This window comes from Mastigoproctus giganteus, chromosome 4 (genome assembly GCF_048544385.1).
Source record: "Mastigoproctus giganteus isolate SK-2022 chromosome 4, ASM4854438v1, whole genome shotgun sequence".
In the NCBI taxonomy this organism is placed as follows: Eukaryota; Metazoa; Arthropoda; class Arachnida; order Uropygi; family Thelyphonidae; genus Mastigoproctus; species Mastigoproctus giganteus.
The window spans coordinates 162687381-162708344 of NC_143578.1; the positions used below are offsets into that span (position 1 = coordinate 162687381).

The 20964-nt window shown below is 37.5% G+C and overlaps 1 protein-coding gene across 3 annotated transcripts in view; it reads left to right on the forward strand.

Moving 5' to 3' along the window:
- The window catches only part of LOC150087149 (neural cell adhesion molecule 2-like), a 206450-nt gene extending 189955 nt beyond the window's left edge, over positions 1 to 16495 (forward strand). For 2 of the 3 annotated variants that reach the window (XM_090372985.1, XM_090372986.1), the window contains exons 15-16: positions 6376 to 6585; positions 15899 to 16495. In XM_090372985.1, coding sequence (XP_090229111.1) covers positions 6376 to 6585; positions 15899 to 15949 — 261 coding nt within the window. In that variant the 3' untranslated portion in view covers positions 15950 to 16495. Of the gene's footprint in view, positions 1 to 6375; positions 6586 to 15077; positions 15166 to 15898 lie in introns of those variants that run through there. The other variant, XM_090372987.1, reaches the window with a different exon arrangement.
- Positions 16496 to 20964: the final 4469 nt, after the last annotated feature.

Below are 20964 nucleotides of genomic sequence, written 5' to 3' on the forward strand. Positions count from 1 at the left end.
TTATCTATAGCTAGTTTTACTGCGAACAATTCTGTGGTATAGATACTGCATTCAATAGGAAGAGACATAGCTACTGAAAAGATGGAAGAAAGTGCTGCAGCACCTATAGCTAGATCTGTTTTGGAGCGTCAATATAGATATGTGCTTTCACTGAGTTTTTCAAGGAATGTGTTTTATATAGCTGCTGAAAATTGGTGTTTGCTAGGGAGGATTTCCCCTATCTTATAAAGAAATTGTCACAAAGATGAGAATTAGGTACATGTAAGTTTGCGAGTGGCAACATCTTGGAATATATTCTGGAAGTTGATGTCCCTACTGAGCATGAGCCCTTGCAATCGAAGCCCTGCGGGGCTGTTTTCATTAGGTTTATTGTGGCATAGCATGGGATATTGAGGGTCAAACAGAGACTGTCAGCTAGGACTGGATGGAATACCTTTCATCTTTGCTGCATAATTACAAAATAAGGATTTTCTCTTGAGATGTAGATTGAGATGTTCATTTGCCTCAATATAAAGGCTGTAGAAAGGAGATGTTCTGAGGGTTCCCACAGCTATCCTAAGGGTATTACGTTGGTTGGAGTTCAGATGTAATAGAGAATTTTTCTTAGCGGAGTCGTAGACAGGTGATCCATAATCCAAGCGTGACCTTATTAAGGTTCTATAGAGATGTAGGAGGGAGCTATTAGCACCCCAGGACATAGCGGAGACGGCTCTTTAGATGTTCAGTGTTTTTAGGCAAGCGGTCCGAGAGTAGCAAAATTAAGTTTATTCTCTAAATATAATCCCAATACAGTAGACGGAAATCGTTGGTAACAGAAAACAGGCTGTTTTTTAAATATATTTCTGGATCCCTGTGAATATCTCTGTGAATGAAATCCAATAAAGACTCCACCTTATATACCTAATTGCCATAAATATCTTCCCAAAGGGTAAAACGCGTAATTAATGGAAATAAGAGAAATCATGCAAATGGAAATCATGACAACCAAACATACATTTTATTGCATTTCCGTGTACAAACTGAAATTACAAGTTAATGTAATAGTATTATGTACTGTCAGCAAAATAAGTCCTCAATATTTTGTTGTTCTTCCTCGAGCTGCAATTATAGCCTTGTAACGATCTGGCATAGAGTTAATCAACTTCTGCATATACGGTTGCCCAATTTCGTGGTACCACACCCTTAAATACTCTCCTGCAGCTGAACCTTACTTGTTGGCTTCTTCTGAGCAATTTTAGACGACATTATGTAGCAATTTTAGACAACAATTTACAATTGGGCTGAAATCTGACTTTTGCCGAACCAGTCCAACACTGTAATGCCAGCATTTCTGAGGTATGACTGCACCTTAAGGGAGAAAAACGAGGAAAACATTGGTGTGCGACAAGAATACAAACTCATCATTAAATCTAAATAGCACAAAACTTACCAATTTTGCTGTGTGGAAAGGTGCTGAGTCCTGTTGAAAAATGCAGTTTTGGACGTCAGTGTGGTGATCCCTAATAACGGGTTTCAGGCACTCCTCCAAGATAGCAGTGTAGGTTTCTGCATTCACCCTTCCGGTAATAAACTTAATTCGCCCCACCCCTTTGCTTGTTATGCATCCCCCAGACCATCTGACTGGCGGGGGAACTTTACAATTAGTGGTATGCAGTCAGGATGGTATGCCTCCTATTTTCTCTTCTGACATATCGCTTCCCATCCGAGCCATGCAGTTGAATTTTGATTGGTCAGATAAGATGACGGTGTCCCATTGCTCTTTTGCCCATGAAACATGCGTTTTAGCCCAGGAAAGTCGCTTCTTCGTTATTTTTTGGGTCAACAAGGGCTTCTTGGGCCGATAGGCATGCAGACCACATTCCGAAAGCTGTCTTTGGATAGTTCATGCATTTGTTTCAACACCAGAGGCCATCCCAAAATCCAGTTTTAGTACAGGAGCATTAGCATGGCGATTACGAAGGCATAGCCGTTTTAAATATCGATCTTGGGAAGGCGTAGTCGCTCTCTTACGGCCCGACCCAGGTCTTCTCTTCACATCACACTTTAATATCAGCACCCGGGATACTGTTAACTGGTGGCAGCCTATTTTATCAGCGATCGCACTAGTAGAAAGTCCTTCCTGGGTCAGAGTAACAGCTACACTTATTTTTCTTGGTGTAAACTGAACATATGGAGCCATGCTTACACCTCCGCAAAACAGGATACTAATGAGCGTGTACCCTTCCAACGCTGTATTTATAGAAACGGCTGATGTAATACCTTGTAGTTATTGTCTGATGCAATACCTTTGCTTTGCGACAAACAAAATGACTGTAATCAAACAATATCTTATACGTTTCACTACAAATGTTACTTTTTTAAAGTGATGCAGTTTTTTGTCCGCCACTGTAGTTTGCGTTTTTAACAAAAATGAATTGCAGTGTATTTCGTTTCTAGTAGGAAATAACTATTCCGTAGTGCCCATGATTCTATTTTATCTATGGAAATTTGAAATTTCCTTTCAGTGGTATTCACAGTTTGGGATTCACAGAGAAAATGAGGTCGTCAGCAAGCATGTACGATTCTACTGTATTGGGTAAATCCCGTGTCATGTTGCACTGAAAATGGAACCCTGCGGCACACTCTCCTCTTGGTCAACTGATTTGGATAAATTGTTCATATATCTAATTCGAAACGTTCGAACGGATAAATTGTTCATATATCTAATTCGAAACGTTTTGTGGCGTAGGAAGTTTTGTATAAATTGGGATAACTGACCTCTCAAGCCGAAAGAATGAAGATCTAATCAAGATCTTCATTTTTTTCGCTCTCAAGCCAAAAAAATGAACATTAGATTAGATTAGATTAGATCTTCTTCTTGATTAGATCTTAATTCTTTCGGCTAGGCGGCGGTTTAGCCATCCAATTTCTGCCTTCTGCTCTGAAATCACCCAAACAAGAGTACACCATATCGCCAGGTGGTATCGAAGGCTTTCTCGATATTGAAATTGATCATAACCAGACGTTGTCCCATTATGAGGGCATAATGGGACAACGTTGTCCCATTATGAGGTTTGCTTCTGCTTTTATCATCATAACTACCGTGGTCCGATTGTTTTGAAACGCATACTGGTTACTGTTTAGCAAGTTTTTAGTTTCCAGGAGGCAAGTTAGCCGCCTGCCAACCATTTTTTCCACGATTTGCCTAAATATCTAGTCAGAGAAATCGGCCTGTAGTTATGTGGAAAGGTACGATCCTTTCCTGGCTTCCGGAAAGCTAGAACACTTCAGTGATGGCAGGAGTTTGGGTAAATATTTTCTGAAAATATTCGATTGTAATATTTTTAAAAATGTGTTTTTTGTTCTGTTGTTTAAGCATTATGTAGTAGATCCCATCTGGACCAGCAGCGCTACTGGATATTTTATTGAGAGACCCTAAAAGTTCCATTAATGTGAATGGCTGGTTGTATGGGTGTAAAATTATGGTAGAAAAATTGATCTTATGCTGTTCTGCAGATTTTTAATAAGCTAAAAGATTGGGTTATAGGTGGATACTGCCAATATACTGGCAAATGATTCAGTTAAGGCATTTGCTATTTCTCCCGGAGAGGACAACTCTTTCCCAGTTTAGTATTGAAGCTGGGGACTGCATATATTTGCCATTTAGTGTTTGTATTTTCCTGCAGATGAGTCAAGGACACGGACGAGTCTGATGTCCGTGTCCTCGTTTATATTTGAGGTAAAACCAATCAGGCATCTTTTTTTTTTGCTTTTCTTCTTTTTTGGAGGAACTTGCATATTAGTCTTTTAAAATTAATTAGGCTACTAGTTGTGGGGAATTTGAGAAACAAATCCCAATCTCTACTTTGTTTCTGTTCAGCGTGATTCCACCAGTAATTACTGTGTTTGCGATTCCCGGCATAGATTTTGGTATTGGATCCATGACAATATCTGTGGGCTAAGATTTGACTATTTCATCATCAAACTGGACGTGAGAGCAGATTCATTCCAATGTGCCCTACGAAATTTCCAATTGGAGCGACGCAGTGAGTTTACCCGTGTTTGGAGCTTGCAGAGAATCGGTAGGTGATTACTATTTAGTGGGTTATCAAGCACAGACCACTCCGTATTGGTATGTATGGAGGGAGGGAGATCAGATTGAAAGATCAAGAAGCGATTCTATTAATTTACCTCCTTGTCAATTGTTGGAGTTCCTCACACCGGATAATGAGCATTGAAGTCGCCGCGTAAGCAGAACGGAGTTAACAGCTGGTCTATTAGTTCTAGGCATCTGAGGTAAACGAGAAATTAGGAGGAATATATATATGCTACTGTAAGAGTGATACCAATTACAGTGCGCACTGCCGCTACTTCAAAAGGAATCTGAGAGCAACATGCGTGGATGGAACATCGTTTCTAACAAAAACCAACACCCCTCCACGAGCTGGCGAATCAGTACTCTTATCTCATCTGAAGATAGTGTAAACTTTAATGGTAGGACATACTTGCGAATTTAAATAAGTTTCCTGTAGGCATATGCCTGCTGGTTCATATCGATGGATAAGGTCATGTAAATCGTCTTTTTATATTACGAAATCCTCTACAATTTCATTGATTCTTTCCACTTTGTTTCAGGCTAGCTTTTTTTGTAGCTTGCTTGTGTCTATCTACCTTCTTTTTGTCTTTCTTAAGAAAGAAAGGATGTGTCATGGCCATCTCATCGGCCGCATGAAGCTGTAAAATACCGTAATCCGATTTATTCTGTTCATCAAGATCCATTTATCCATTGTGATGGTTGAAAGCGGTGATTGCAGTTTCATGGTTTCTGTTATTTTTCGTTTTGCTATTGATAACTGGGATATTGCTGGCTTTTTCAGTTGTTTCTTTGTTTTTTTTTTTGTTGCAGAGGACATTATTTGGATGTGGAGAGCAAGGAACGTGCTCAATTGGTGATAAATATGAAGGAACAATACCTATCTGTTTGAATACCATACATACGCTTTGGCTCTGTTTTGATTATTTGTCTTCTTGCCTCTGAGTATGTGAGACTTTATTCTCCACTTTATATTTCTGGATTTTTTCCCTTGTTTTCATAGTTCACATATTCTGGATAATGCCAGATGTTACCCTTACAATTTGGACAATGAAGATTGATAGCAGTGCAATCAGATTTCATGGTAAAAAAAATCCCCATCCGCAGACTGGATTCGCTTTACTGATTTGCGAATTGCAGCAGACTCAATGCATTTCTGCGCAAGGAATGGAGATAATTTACGTAGTGGCTGGTCTGATAGAGAATGAAGAATGCTAGTATCTCCTTTTGAAGAGTTATTTTCAACCAATTGGGTCGAGAAAAGTCATATTCTTTATCATTTTTCTCTAGGCTTGAGCTCGATGGCTCTAATGATGGAAACATAGTGTTATCCATCTTTGCTCCTTTCAGCCCTGGAAGAGTGAATTTATTCTCCCAGATTACCGGTTCCGCCACGAGAAGGCAGGAGCAGTGCCGCTAGAGTGAGCAAGCAGTATAAAAGTAAGGATAGTTTAGGTTAGTCAGTTTAAAAGGAAAAAAGAAAGGTGGTTTTCCTTTCTGTAACTTACAAGTTCGTTATACTAAATTTACTATTACTTAACAGAAACTTAAGAAAACTTTTACAACTGAACAAAACTGCCTGCTATGAGAAAACGCACTAGAAATCAATGAGAACTGCTTGATCACTATAACGCTTGGCACCCGGGGCCAAGTAATTAAGCTCACATCTCATATCTCACAAATAAAATTAGATATTTTTAAAATACGAGAAGAAGAATGTCGATCTTTTAAATGATAAATATGTTTACAACTAATTGAAATAGTTACTTTAGGCATAAACGTTTACTACAGTAAAATGTAATTATGATGAGCAAGAGTTTAGCCAAATATTACAACACATTAGAAATACTACAAAAAAGAACTATCAAAATCAATTACTCGAACAACAGCTAAAATTTAAAGCAAATTAAATTCAACAATCTAATTCCATACATAAACAAATAAGGTTTTACACTCGTTTCGTAGTTTTACCTTCCCACTGCTAAAACATCATATTTTTAAACTTTCATAATGTTTAATGCTGGAGAAATGCGCTCTTTCTTTTGAAGAACTTTTTATTATTCAGAATTAGACATGCATTTTTTTATTATTGAGATCATTTATGTTTTATTATTCAGAATTAGACATGTATTTATATAACTTTTGTTTTCTTATTTTGGATGTTGGAATATGTCCCAGAAATCTTTTTGCCCATTCTTTTAAAAACACCCAATAGATATAATCTTAAACATCTGCACGAATTCGTATTTCTTCTCCCAGAGAGAATAATACATCTTGTAATAGTTCTCTGTATTCTCTTTCAGCACCGCCAGCAATACTATGACGACTACTGCTCATCGCAAACTTCGTTAGCACCTTCAACTGCGCAGTTCGACACACCCCCGGTCCCCTTCGCAAACATAGAACAAGTTCGAATAAACGAACATCCCTTAAGTTCAACAGGAGAGTTAGAAGAGGAAAGAAAAGGATACAGTGGCTCCCCAACCACAAATTCAATCTACTATTCCAATAAGGTAACATGCGATTTTATTTTATTTTTAGAGTACACAGTGCTTAGCATTATTCGCTGATGTGTAATTGCTCACTTTTTAGCTATTCAGTGTTAAATAATTCTAGTTAAGTGGTACTTTGATTTCATCTCCAATTTATGTCATTCAATTGTTTATTAATGCTTTACACGTAAATGTATCACACAAATTACTTATAAAGTTTCGTCGGCTGCACATCAACGCCCTCTCACTTACTGTATTCAAAGAAATTCTGTAAACGTTATTATTTACAAATTATTATTTATTTAATATATAAGTATTAATATTCATATAATTATTAATAAATTAATAAGTGTAATGATAAATATAAATTAATTATCGCGAAGCGACAATTAGTATTTAAGTATTTTAAATTTCGGAGAAAAAATTTTGAATTTGTGAATTCAATATTAAGCAGCTAATGGTTTAGTGGCTGCATTTTGTAAGTGTTGGTGGTAATGCGTAACTACAATCATTTTTGGAATCTTCATTATGATATTAAAACTTTTAATAATGATGACATTTAAACTATGGTTGTAGTATTTTAGTAATTGCGTAATCTAGATTTATGTTATTAACTATAGCATGGCTATTATGGCATTATAATGAAATAGAAAGCGATGCAAAATGAATGCACATGTGGAGAGTCAATTAGTTGAACGATTCAGGCAATGTTTGATATTTGCAAATTTGTGGCTATGCATTACCCCCCTACGCAAAAAATATAGAAGAGGCATGATCTATAATAATACTCAGCACGCAGGACCGTGCAAAAGGGAGGTTCGCCGGATGTAATTCAGCAGGGCCTGACACAAAGGTGTGGTCTCCAAACCGTTTCTTAAATGGCATAACAGTTCTAATAAAAGAAAGGACTCAAAACCAACCATGCACTCGAGCTGCCGAACACCACTACACGGTACGCAGGCTAGGGGTTAACACTGCAAAAATCGTAAAGACATGAATAAATAAGTAATATAATTATAAGTAAATTTGATATGCCCCTTACAAGGTCAAAGTGGTTGTATAATTGACAATCAAATTACACATCAGTGTAGTTGGATTGTCAATTATAACTATTGAAACCACATTAGTGCCGAAAGGGAGAGAACAGTGAAGTTAAGATGAAACTAAGTGACAAAATGTTATCAGAGACGCGCCTAAAGGTGACGGTGAATGCATCCAACCATTAATAATGTTAATGAGATCATTAGATTCGGGGATTGTTTCTTTGGACTGGAGAAGTGCCAGTGTCTTCAATCCATAAGGGAAGGAGCTATCCAATCCATAAGCTAAAAAAGTGATGGACAGTTATTGACCAGCATGTTCGACTTTTGTGGTTAAAAACGAAATACAGGACCACCTACAAGAATAGTATTCTAAATGGGTCTCAGCATTGTTTCATGAAGGAGAGATCTTGCCTAAAAATCTGCTAAATGACTATGACCAGGTTATCAAGCAGTTGGATGCGAGTAACCATCCGTAGCCAGGTGGGAAGGAGTAGCAGTGCGTAGCACACGCTTCTTGATTAGACCGGGGTTCGAGCCCGTCACCACCAAATACGGAGGATGCGGAAAGGTCAGGGAATGGCCACCGCATATCCCGGAGCAATATGGCCTTAGTTGCTAATGCTCCTAAAAACCAAACAACAAAAACAACAGCGAAAACCCATGATTTTAGTAAGGCTTTGATAATGTTCCTCGTGAGAGGCTATTGTATAAATTAGAGCAAGTCGGGATAACAGAGAAGATCCCATCCTTCGTCTAGCCCCTAATAATATTAGATGTTGGTTGAGGAGAGCAGAGAGGGTAGTCATATTCTTCAAAGTGGACTGGTGTAGCAAGCGGATCCCTCAGTGATCAGTGCTTGGAATTCTCTTGTTTATTATCTTACAAAATGATGACGCTGACAAAGTTATCTGACAAATTAAAACTACGAGGATGACTAATGATTGAAACTAGGGTATGCTACTTCAAAAGAATTTGGACTGATTGCAAGAATCTTATGAAAAATGGCAGCTAAAGTTTAATACTGTTAAATGCAAAAAAATGCACCTGCTGAACAGAAAACTCAGGAGTGGTTAACAGGTTAGGGAGAGAGGAAGAGAAGGACTTGAGGACTATCACATATAAAGACATGGAGTTCAACATGCAGTGCAAGCAGCAAGAAGGGCAATATGGTTTTCTATCGATGATTTATCGGAAGTGTATGAGACTCTAAGCAGGAGCAGTAAAATGAATGAGGGAGGAATATTCTCAATGGTGATACAATTATAACACTTTAAAAATAGCAGTTGACTAATTATGAAGATTACCTTCGGGCAGCGTGTTGTGAAACGTTGGAATATGCTTCTTGCGAGTAGAGAGTTTGGCAAACTTAAGGAAGGATGGGATAGGCAATTTTTGATGATGGGAATGATCAGAGAGAGTTTTTTTTTCTTGCAGATGCAAAATAAGTTCACGCTTCCTTGCATTATACCATTTTAATACCAATACCAAATATTTATAAAATAGCAGATAATTTTCTGCCATCAGATGATGTTTATTTTGTACAAATCCAAACTGCAATTGACTAGTTATCATATAAATTCATACTAACTAATGGCATTAATTCACACTGTTTAAGCCTGCTACAAGCAGTTACATACTTCCATACAGTAATGACATTAGTATAAACTAAAAGTAGTTTCCAATGACGATCATATCAGCTGTAAAGAACAGGGTTTTAGAGACAGTTTTATCATTGAAATATGATGCACGTCTTGTGAGGCTCTTTTATCGACACAGATTTGTTTGTTTGTTGTTGGGTTTTATTGGCGCATTAATATCGACACAGAGCAGTGCAGCTAAAGCATTATGGGAATATCGGCATGTTAACTCACTATTCCAAGAAACAGATTCTGCAATTAGAAGTATAAATGCCAGATTAAATTTGAAACCGCAGGTTGTTTAGCGGTGTTGCCCGGGTAACTTCATAAATCAACAAATGACAATGTTGTTTGCCAATGTTGCTTTAGCAGCAACGGAGCAGCTGATGCAAGACCACAAAGAAGGAGCCGTGCATAAAACATTCCAAAGTAGTTTGAATGTTCCAAGAAAGATTAGGTTAGGTGTGTATGAAGAACCAAAGCGACTAAAGCTATGAGGCGTCAGTATATATTATGTCCGTAATTGAATGTATTCTTCGGCCTCTGGACGGAAAATCTGAGTTCACTAGAGTAAAAACCATAGAGTCATCGCCTGAAACCGACCAACTCATCCACTTTGTGAAACAAGCTCATAAAAACTTTCTCGCACCATTCACAGGGTTGATTCGGACTCAGGCGTTTTTTATGAGTGGAATGTTGGTGATTATAAGCACTTCGCTACTGATGACTGCCTGTCAAGGGGTTAGGTGAGGGGGAGAGAGAGTGCTAGATATTTTGAAACAGTTTTCGGTGCTATCCATTCATAATCATCCGTCCTCGTCAGCTGATATCAGATCCTGTTGAAGGTAATTTTATCATTCTTATAGAATCTGATATCAGATCCTTTAAGAAAATTTGTGAATAGGACCTCAGATATGTTCTGGAACTGGAGGAACCAAAGTCCTCCAGTTCCAGAACAAGTCGTATCTGAGATTACTTGGTGCATGAACCGCTTTGGTTACCGCATTATGTGATTATGTTACGTGTTCATGTGGTCTTTATCTTGTAGTACTCGTCATCTGAAAACAAAGAGATTTGTTTTTTCTGCAATTGACTCTCATTCATGCAATCCCTCAACTTCTTTGATTTGGCTATATAAGTATCTGACGAATATCGTGATTTTCGTGATATTAATTGCATGATATCGCTTCTATATGGTATGTCAACACATCTTGCCAAAATGATGCAACTGGTTGTTGCTTCTGTTTACAATCTTATTCTCCGTAAGCATTGTGGTTTCGTCACTTGTCACTGGTTTGGAAATGTATAGGTTCGATTCCCCATTGACGACTGGAGGAATTTTTAAACTCGTCTTCACTACAAGCTGTAGTTAACGGATCTCAGGTGGAGAAAGTAGGATTTTTCCCTTTGAGTTATTTTGAGTTTTTCAACCCGCATAACAATATTATTAAATCCTTTATTGTGTATTTCAGTGTTTACAAAGCCTGTGGGTAAGAAAACAATGCAATAGTATCCATCACAGCCCCAATAGTTGTGGCCAGGAATTAACACAAATAATTAAACATCATATAACAAAGGCGTGATATAAAGTTAAAGGATGATACTTAAAAAGGATGGTATAATATACAGAGCATTTAACATTTACTGAATTCCTGTAGTACCTTCAGCAGTGAGGTGGCTAGTTATTGACAGCAGAAAGCATCAGTGCGGTGGTAAGAGGAAGGATAACAGTTTATGGATGAGCTTCACGGCTGAGTCCATCGAGGATCCTTTTTCGATACCTTGGCTCTTTGGAAGATCTGGCGAAATCACAATTAACTTGTTGGATCAGGCTCAACAACTGAGCCAGGATAAACCTGTCTGTGATATGCAGTCAGGGTTTACTCTGACACAGGGATGGGTAGCCCTTAAGCAACAGATGGGGTTCCTCCAGTGGCAGCGATCCCACACCTGGGACCTCTGCAACTGCTTCTGTCTCACATGTGTAATAGATACTGCTTTGCATTCTTTTCAACTTCTGTATTCTTGCTGTGATGAGATCAAGGTGAGTAGTGAATGTGCGAGCTTTCAGTCAAGAACAACTCCAAAACAATATGCAAATCGGGCCCCGAACATACACTTTGTACAGGCATAATACAGAATGCGGCAATGTGGCTTTAGTCGCTGATGGGCACTTAAAACAACACGTACATGAATGGGCAGAGTTTAGTTTGGATGAACTATGTTTGTTCAAAATTCGACCTCTACTCTCTACCTTTAATTTCTCGACGCCAGCGGCTAAATCATTAAATGTTATTAATAATCAAACTTTTATGATATTGTCGTGGAGTGTAATAGCAGAATCTTCTTACAGCTAAAGACCTACCATGCAATAAGCACATTGACTTCCAAAATTAAAGGAAAACACCATATTTCAAGATTAATTTTTGCAATAAAGTTTAAACACCAGACTAGTAGAAGAAGGGTGTGCTGTCTGAAGCTCTTACGAGCCTGTTGGTAAATTTTGGACGGTGTTATTGTTAGTCATGTGTGATGGGTAGTTGGTCAACCAGTTGTTAATTATAAAGCGAATCCACTGTTACGTAGCGAGCCCACTATTTATCGATTGGCAACACTCCGCTGCCTGAGTATGACGACCAAGGGCAACGATCTCATTTAAAGATCGTCATCTGACATTAGCAGCTCGACGGCGTAAGAGAGTAATACCCTGTCGGCTATGGTATAGCCAAAAGGAATCCTGGTATCCATTTTAAGAACACAGGGGATTGATTATGATAAGCTGTTATGGTTGAAACTGTTTCCTGAATCTCCTTTATTTATCCTAACCTAAACTACAACAAAAAAAAGTTCGCTCAGAGCAAAGGCCACGTATCTCGTTTACTGCAACGATGGAAATCAGTAATACTTATCAATTAGTTCGTCTTTAAGCTTCATTGCTGCTTCGCACATGGTCGAATCGCTAAAGCGAAGAAAACGTAAGAGGAAGGGCTTACCATGTACGTCTTTTACTTTCACGGATGAAAATACTCTTTCTAACAGAGCTCTGTTAGAAAGACAAACTTTTTCTAACAGAGCGTGGGTTGGGTAGAAGGTTGGCAAGACCATGCTATAGTAGAAACAACTAAGGCCATCAGGTGCCAGTATATAGTGTCTATGCGTGTAATCTCTGGTTGATTTATGCGATTTGCTGATGATAAACCAACGTTTTCAGGAGGGAAAATCCATTTACCCCCCTTAGTGCGAGACAAACTAACTCGCCCAATGTCTGAAACTTCAATAAACATTTCTCCTATAGAGATAAGATTCCAACACAGACCTTTTTTTTTTCACGATGTAGAAGAACAGCTAGCATAATTACTGAGTCAGCTGCAAGAATCCCTGGAAAATACAATGAGACCCCAGAATTACCAGATTGCTAACAAAGTTCAAGAAACAGGTTATGCATAAAGGAAAGTCTAAATTTACAGGCAAAAGTCTTTCACTTCCACTCAGGCTTGCTCTTTGCATGAATCTGTGTCTTATAAAACTTTAAGACAAACTAAAGACAACAATAAAAAAATTTCGAGACATCTGTAAAAGTTAGAACAGTTTTTTGATGATTGTATGTATGTAGTGGAACTAAAAGTCATTCAAATCTTGTGGCATTGGATTTGGATTACATAATTTCTGTAATATTATGCACAATACGTTACACGGTGAAAAAATGAGTAGTTAGAGCGGAGATATCCGTTCCAAAATTTCATATCATAAAATATGATTCATTCTAGGTCAAAGTACTGGCCATTTCACGCTTGAAATGCCGATATTATTACTCTCAGAAACTATTGACATGTGATGGCAAACGCAGATAAATCTACGACAAAAAAGGGAAATTATAGAACAAAAATTCCAAACATTTTTTCTTTCACAACCCCGGAATCCAGTTCGCACCATATGAAACCCCGAAAATCATACTGACGCTTAATGATATAACAAAATTAAACACTATTATATGAATTGCTGAAAATCTAAAATACCATTTTTCGTTTAATAATAAACTTACTTCTGATTTTAGTATATTTATATTAGTAAGGCAAATGGTGTAAAGAAGCAGATTTCTTTTTATGCGCACGTATACAATAAACAATAATAATAAATAATAACAAAATATCTGTCCGTACAATTCCCGTTCCCACAAGGGAATTTTAACCTTGCCTTAATGATAATGATGTCCTTCTCCCTACTAGCAAAGGCCCTATAAATCGTGTGTAGAATACCATACTCCTCCCACTCCCCTTCCCTCAGCTTTGGAAACAAGTAAAAAACTGGAGAACCAAGAGCTGGACTTCACACGGGATGGGGTGAAATCTCTAAGTTAGATTCTTGCTACAGCTTGATCAAGCCTTGTGATAAAAGTATGTTTCCATGCACTATCTATGCACCTTGCTTTACCAGGTCTGAATGCTTCTTTCTCTGTTCGCTGTCTGACATTATGGAATCCGATGAATACAAAGAATACCCCGAAGTATAAGCAACATCCTGAATTGAAATAGCAAGTTTTAATTCAGGTTCAAATCGTAGTAGCCATACAATTGCTCCAGAGCAAAAGGAAACATTTCCTCTTTTTCATCTCGATAACAACAAAAGAAATTCACCGAGGTTGTCTTTTCTCATATTCAGACAGACAGAGGGGTCGATTCCGTACGGCTGATTTGTATAGTTCATATATGATAATAGTGTGGGCAAGAAGGCATTCCACCTTGGCTTGTATCACTCTGATCTCTTAGTTCCCGAGTAACTTATTCTTTTGTGACACTTTAAAAGGTCTCACTCTGCAATCTGAAGTGGATGATTATGGGAATTAACTGTGCTGGTTTACCATCAAGAAGATTTTTATGAATCTTTCACCATGACGATGTCTCTTATTCCTACTAATTTCGGGGTGCAATACCGCCTTAGGAGAACATCATATTTTCAATACATTTCTGGATGAGAAAGGGAGAGAATTTATTTAATGCCTCTCATAAGGGAATGCAGGATGAGAAAGGGACAGACTGTAGTTTGAAGTTCACTTTTTTGCAATGTAAGATCGAAATTTTTACTTAATTGTCTGGCTGGGATAAAAAGATTCTTGAGTCGATAATTAATGGAGTTTATAGCTGCTCTTTTCAGCTGTGGAAGAGCTGATTTCTTTTCCCAGATTACTGACCTCGCTGAGAGGCGGCAGCAATACAAATGACTGATCTCTATGTACTATAGATATTCCTTAAAAACTCTAAATAACAGAATTTTAATTAAAACCAGAAGCTCTATCCATAGTAGGAATCGCGTGGTTACTTGAATTCTTTGGCACATGAGAGTCAACACATTTTGAATTTCATAGTCTATCTACAAATACGTATCTACAAATTCACGGTGTGTCATTTACTATTCTTCGAGAAATATATATAAATTATGAAAATATGGATAAAAGAGTAGCGTACAAGATGTACAAGAACTGAGTGAAAAATATGTATAGAGAACAAAACGAAACGGCGCACGCAAAGCTGCAGTAGCTTGTTGCCACAATTTAATTGATTATAATTGTTCTGTTTTTGCTTTTCGAAATTTAATTAATATTCACGATCGCTACACTTCCGTTCTCTTACTCTTTAGTTTTACATATCTTTAGATTTTTTTCTTTGTTACTATTACTTTGTGTATATACATATATAAAGCAATTTTGAAATATATTTATATTCTTATATTTACATTTGCTTCCTGTAACTTTTGTCTTCACGTATTTTTTGGACTGATTTTTCGCTTTTTGCAAATGTCCCTTCTGTTTCCTGATAAATATCCTGAATTCTTCTAGATTGGTGAGAGCTAAGTGAAGTTCGAAGTTTGTTTCTGCTGAGAGCCTAGTAGCTTCCCTGGAGAGAGTTAAGATGGTCTTGATCATGGGCGCCGGCAGCATGGTGCAAGGTGGTGCTAGTGCACCACCTTTGGATTTCAAAGTAATACACAATTTTTAATATTTTCATTAATTTATTGAAACATTAAAACAATACAAATTCTACAAAAAAATTCTACACGAAACGTTGGCTCGGCTGTACACGTATATCACTCAAACTTGACTTAATATTGCATGCATTCGAAAATTTGGTGAACAAAAAATGTATTCCCACATGCACCACCTTGCAAAATATCCTGCCGGAGCCCATGGTCTCGATGTTGGGAGTATCGATCTTAACCGATTAATGACTGAATTTTAGTGTCCTTGTGTTATAGCCTGTAATTCTCTCACGATGGAACAGTTGAGTTATGGCTTCCTAAACATGAATTCGCTCATTGGATCTGTCTATTTATTCCTTAGTTGTTCAATATATAAGTTCAGTTGAAAAAATCCAGAGAACATTTTCATTAGCATACATTTAATACAATTTCTAAAGGCATTCGTTAAAGAGGCTATTTTAATCCATAAAGCCTGGAACCTCGAAATACCTCTATTTAAACTATATACAGACATTATTTGTGCCTCTATTACGGGGAAATTATGTTCTTAACAAATCCATTTAAATAAAAATCTTATCACTTGTATTATTTGCACATTTTGGTTTAAAATATTATTATCTAAAATGTATTCTTCACGGTGGTCTGCTAACTTGGTCTTTATATGAATTCTTTATATTTCAGGACAATTACACTCCTCCGAGAGGAAAGCGTACCTTTACTACACCAGTGTGAGGGAGCCCTTACTGCGTGTCCTCCTCTAGGGACAATGAAGTGTTCCATCTGTTTATAATTCGATGAACTGAAGCGCCAGTTTTAAAAACCTAAAGGTGGTGACGTGAATCAGTTTTAATCTTTCGAAGTTATCTTACAGATACATTTAATGCCTCAGAGGGAAGGACTTTTATAGATGGGTGAAATCTGAAGGAATTCTTACAAACCTGTAATTTGTGCCTTTCCAGAAAAGAAATCGAAAAAAAATGGTTTTTTCTTTAAGTTTCCACCCAAAGACTGGAAAATATAAAATTCCCATCACGGCATAGTAGTCAATACAGCTGAGCTTAAACAAATGTAAAAGAAAACTGACGAAAACGAACCATCAGAATCCAAACTGAAGGTGCACCGTCTAGGAGGAAAATACATACGATAGCCTTGGAACATCAGTTTAGAATGATGATATGTTAATAAGCTTGTATAGTACAATATGTCCTAACTGTTTCCAGATAACGCGGACAGTAGACTTTCTTAATATTCAAAGTCACAGCATCAGCATTTGGATACTCCGGGAAAAAAATAAAAATAATAAAATAAAAAATAAAAAAAAAACTCACTTTGTTCGAAATGATTTTGTTACGTGTTAATGAATGTATTTGTGTCAAGTCGACTTCTTGGAAAATAAAGCAGTTTATATTTTTAGAGGTCGTCCCTTTATTTAAAATAAGATAAACAAATAAAATTCTAAAAATGTATTTAATAAAGACATATGCTAATATTTACATCCTTCGAAATCATAACTTGGAACATAATTTGGCATTGTAGATTATTTTGCTTTATATTTGACATTAGAGGTAGATTTGGAGTTATGGAGGTTCTTTTAATTGTAGAATATTTATGATTAAAATAGAAGTCTGGAGGTCTAAAACTCTAGTTTCTTATAAGTTTTTCATAGTCCAGATTTTCCCGAAAACACCTTAAGCACAGTCATAAAATGTTTCTGGGAATTCGTCTTTTACAGCTCCCCTGGGCATAGTTTTTCATCCAGAAGCTGACGTAATTAGAGCACCCAAAGCAAGTAGTTGAGCAAGGATTACAATGTTTCTTTCTGAGAACCCATAGCGAGGAAATTTATGACAGGGTTGGTGACAGATGCACAGGAAAATTGGATACTTCGTGTTTCAGTTTGTTAAAAACACGTTTCTGAACTGAAAGCTGTTGTTTTATTTGCTTTACTTGGGATTGGAAATTCAATTATATATTCCTGAGGAGTGACAAATTTTAGAGAGCCAATCTTAAATACAGATTTATAGGATGAAAGGAAAAGAAAAGGATTTGAAAACAATCTTGCCTTTTTCCCTGTGGACGCAACTGTTGTTGTTGTTGTTGTTATAGTAGGGTTTAGGAGCATCAGCGGCTAAGGCCATATTACTCCTTATATGCTGTCTGCAAGTTGCACGTGTTCTGTGATCGATTTTCTGTTTGCTAGACGAAAAACCCGAGTTTCCAGGAGAAAAAATCATACTACTCTCGTCTAAGACCAATTAACTCAGCCAGGTTGTGAAAAATGCCCATAATTTCTCACGTCATCGACGGGACTCCAATTATTTCTGTATGGATCGAAATAACCTTATCTGAGCAGATTTGCTTGCATTGTTGGTTAAGTTGAGATTTTCAGGTCTCTAAAGTTATTAATCATTTGTGTATTGTACTTATGATTAATTCTTTGAATATCATTGCTGGTTTTTAAATTATACAGCTCGTGAAAAGTATTCTTCCTAATAAACTATAATGGCAAGAGAAATATAGAGCAAGATTTTAGTAGAAAAATCTCGCCGGATAGTCAAAGGAACACGTAGAAAAAATGAAATGAGTAGATTAGTGATATTTCTAAGTTTTTGTAAATGGCAACTAGAAAATTTTGATTATACTGATGAGAAGTCGAGATTAAAGAGGCAAGCATCTTGGAAAATACTAGTGGGCGTTCTGCCACATTAGGCTCTGAAGCCTATTGAATCCTTTCAAGAGAATCTTCTTGCAATGAACTCGAATACGGGTGGATGAAGGAAATCCATATAGTCAATAATACTGTGTGGTAGTTTATGCAGAAACGCCATGTCCAAGTAAAGGACATGCACGCGCGTGCATCACAACCCTATTACCCATTAACACATCTAATATCATTTTTCTGGTATTTTTAGATCTGAAGATATAGATGGAAAAAATGACAGCCATTTCCAGAAAAGGTGTATGACGGAGCTTCTGTTCAAGTCGGGTGATCAGTAGTCCATACCAATCCATCGAAAACTCCTGTCAGTCTATACGGATCAGACAATTCATCGAAGTAATATCTAGATGTGATTCCAACGGTTTTGAGAAGATGATTTCAACATCAAGGACAAACCAAGACCCAAGAGGAAGACCAACGTCTGTCACAAACATTGAAAACGAAGAACTCGTTGACCAGCTCATTCGAAATGAAAGGTGCATACCCACTAGACAAGCAATGGATGCTGCGAAAATGTCAAAGAGAAGTGTTTTGACCATCAATCAATAGACTAGGGTACAGAATAATCTGCCCTCGGGTAGGTACCTAAGCTGCTCACACGAGAGATGATGGCTGCGAGGAAAGAGATCTGTAAGGATCTTCAGGAGAGGTTTGGTGCTGGCGGTCCTTAGTGCTTAAAAAGGGGTTGTCACATGTGATGAAACATAGCCCTTCCATTGTCACCCACAAATCAAACGACAATCTATGAAATGGGCACACCCGACATCGCTTGTAAACTAAAAAGCCAAAACTTTCCAAATCATCAATAAAACTTGTGGCTACCATCTTCTTCTGGGATAAAAATGGCATCATTTTATCGATTTCTTGGAAAGTAGAAGAACCACCAAGAAAAAAAGATACTGCTTGTCCCTGGAAAAGCTTAATCGAGTTCTGAAAATCAAAAGGCGTGAAGTGAATCGGGAGGACATCGTTTAACGCAAGATAACGCACTGCTACACACAGCACAGATGACACTGTCAAAGATCGCTCAGCTGGGATGGAGCATAATGGCTCACCTGCTCTATGGCCCTGACCTCACCCCAGGAGATTTTGTTTTTTGTTTCGTAGTCTGAAAGCATACCCGTACTTGCGTGGTAAAGTGTTTGAGAGTGGTATGAAACTCATTTCTGACATTAAACATTGTTGTAAGCGTCAGCCTCCTAATTTTTATCAAAGTGTATTCACTGCCTGGAAAGAACGCTGGAGAAAATGCAGTGAGTGTGGTGGTTCTTACATTTAATGATATTTTCATAAAGTTTAAAGATTGTATTTTATGTCTCTAAAGTATGGTTCCAATTATCTCAGATAATAACGATGTCACAGCTTATAGTGGAAAATCTTCGATTCTTGGCTTTTACTTATTGATCTGCCCTTGTATTTTTATTCCTGCAGAAGCAAACGCGAGATACCAGAATTTGCAGAGACCCGAACCAGAGAGCTTATGTAAATATGATATTATTAAGTAAACAAAGGATACGTAATGTATTAGTTATCGAAATGAATTATGGGAATGTTAAAAGTGTGATCACTGATTTTAAAGAATTAATCTTTTTTTGTATATTTAATAATAACAGTTAAATTTTCACCGATTTTGATTTCGCACGTTTCTCGTGCTTAGCGAATGTCACAAATTTCCTAAAAACACGTAATATATTTTGTGTTTCTCTAAAATAAGATGTGAAAATGTGTAACAAAAGTAAGCGTATGGAATTAACAGGAGGATGATTGATTATTGCGTGGTTTACCCACGAAAGAGAGTAGCAGCAACAAAAATGAATATTTATTTTTCCGCATAATCTCCTCTAATGTAAATACACTTTTTATAGCGATCTTTCATCATTCCTGTCCCTTGTTTGCAGAAGCTCGCATCTTCGGTCTTCAAACAGAGTTTAACAGCTCTAATGACATCTTATATCTCTCGAATTTCACGTAATTTTTTCATTAATCTGAACAAACAGAAGTATGAGATTATAAAAGTGAAATAATTCAAAACCGCGACCGGTGACTGTGGTCAGAAAAAAGTTTAATGTTTCACTTAACTTTTTTCGATTATTCTGAAAAAAAAAAAAAAAAAAGGAAAATATTTTCCCTTAAAATTTTACAAACACATTTAAATGAGGTATTTAATGTTAATAACTGTATAACAGGCAGGAGATCTGCACTGCCCTACCATTAACATCCGGACACCTGCCTTTAGACAAAAACAGAGCTTTTATTGCGTCATTTTAAATTTTGTGCTGAAACATTTTGCTTTTATGACAGCCTTCAATCTTCGCGGCATACTCTCAACCAGCTTTTTATAAATGTCAGGTGATATGTTCCTCCACTCGGTCTTTAACGCTGCCAGCAGTTCGGCCTTCTTTGGGAGATCTCGTCGTTCGCGTACCCGACGATCCAATACATCCCAAAGATGCTCGACTAGATTCAGATCAACACTTTGGGCTATTCAATCCAACTTTTCCATGCTGATGTCTTCAAACCACTCTGTTACGACCCAAGCAGTATGGCATGGCACGTTGTCTTGCTGATACATGTCTTCTCCGAAGTATTGCCATAACGTTGAAAGTGCATAATTGTCCAAGATGTCCTGGTTATTGCACAGCATTCATTGTTTTGTCGATAACGACTAATGGACCCGTGCCAAACCATGAAAGGAGCCATTCAATTCAAACCATTCAATCCAACCTTTCCATGCTCATGTCTTCAAACCACTCTGTTACGACCCAAGCAGTATGGCATGGCACGTTGTCTTGCTGATACATGTCTTCTCTGAAGTATTGCCGTAACGTTGAAAGTGCATAATTGTCCAGGATGTCCTGGTTATTACACAACATTCATTGTTTTGTCGATAACGACTAATGGACCCGTGCCAAACCATGAAAGGAGCCCAGTACCATGACGCTGCCTGCACCAGACTTTATTGTTGGGAGGATATAATCAGGAAGGAACTGTTCCCCTAGCATTCGCCACACCCAGGAACGGCCATCGG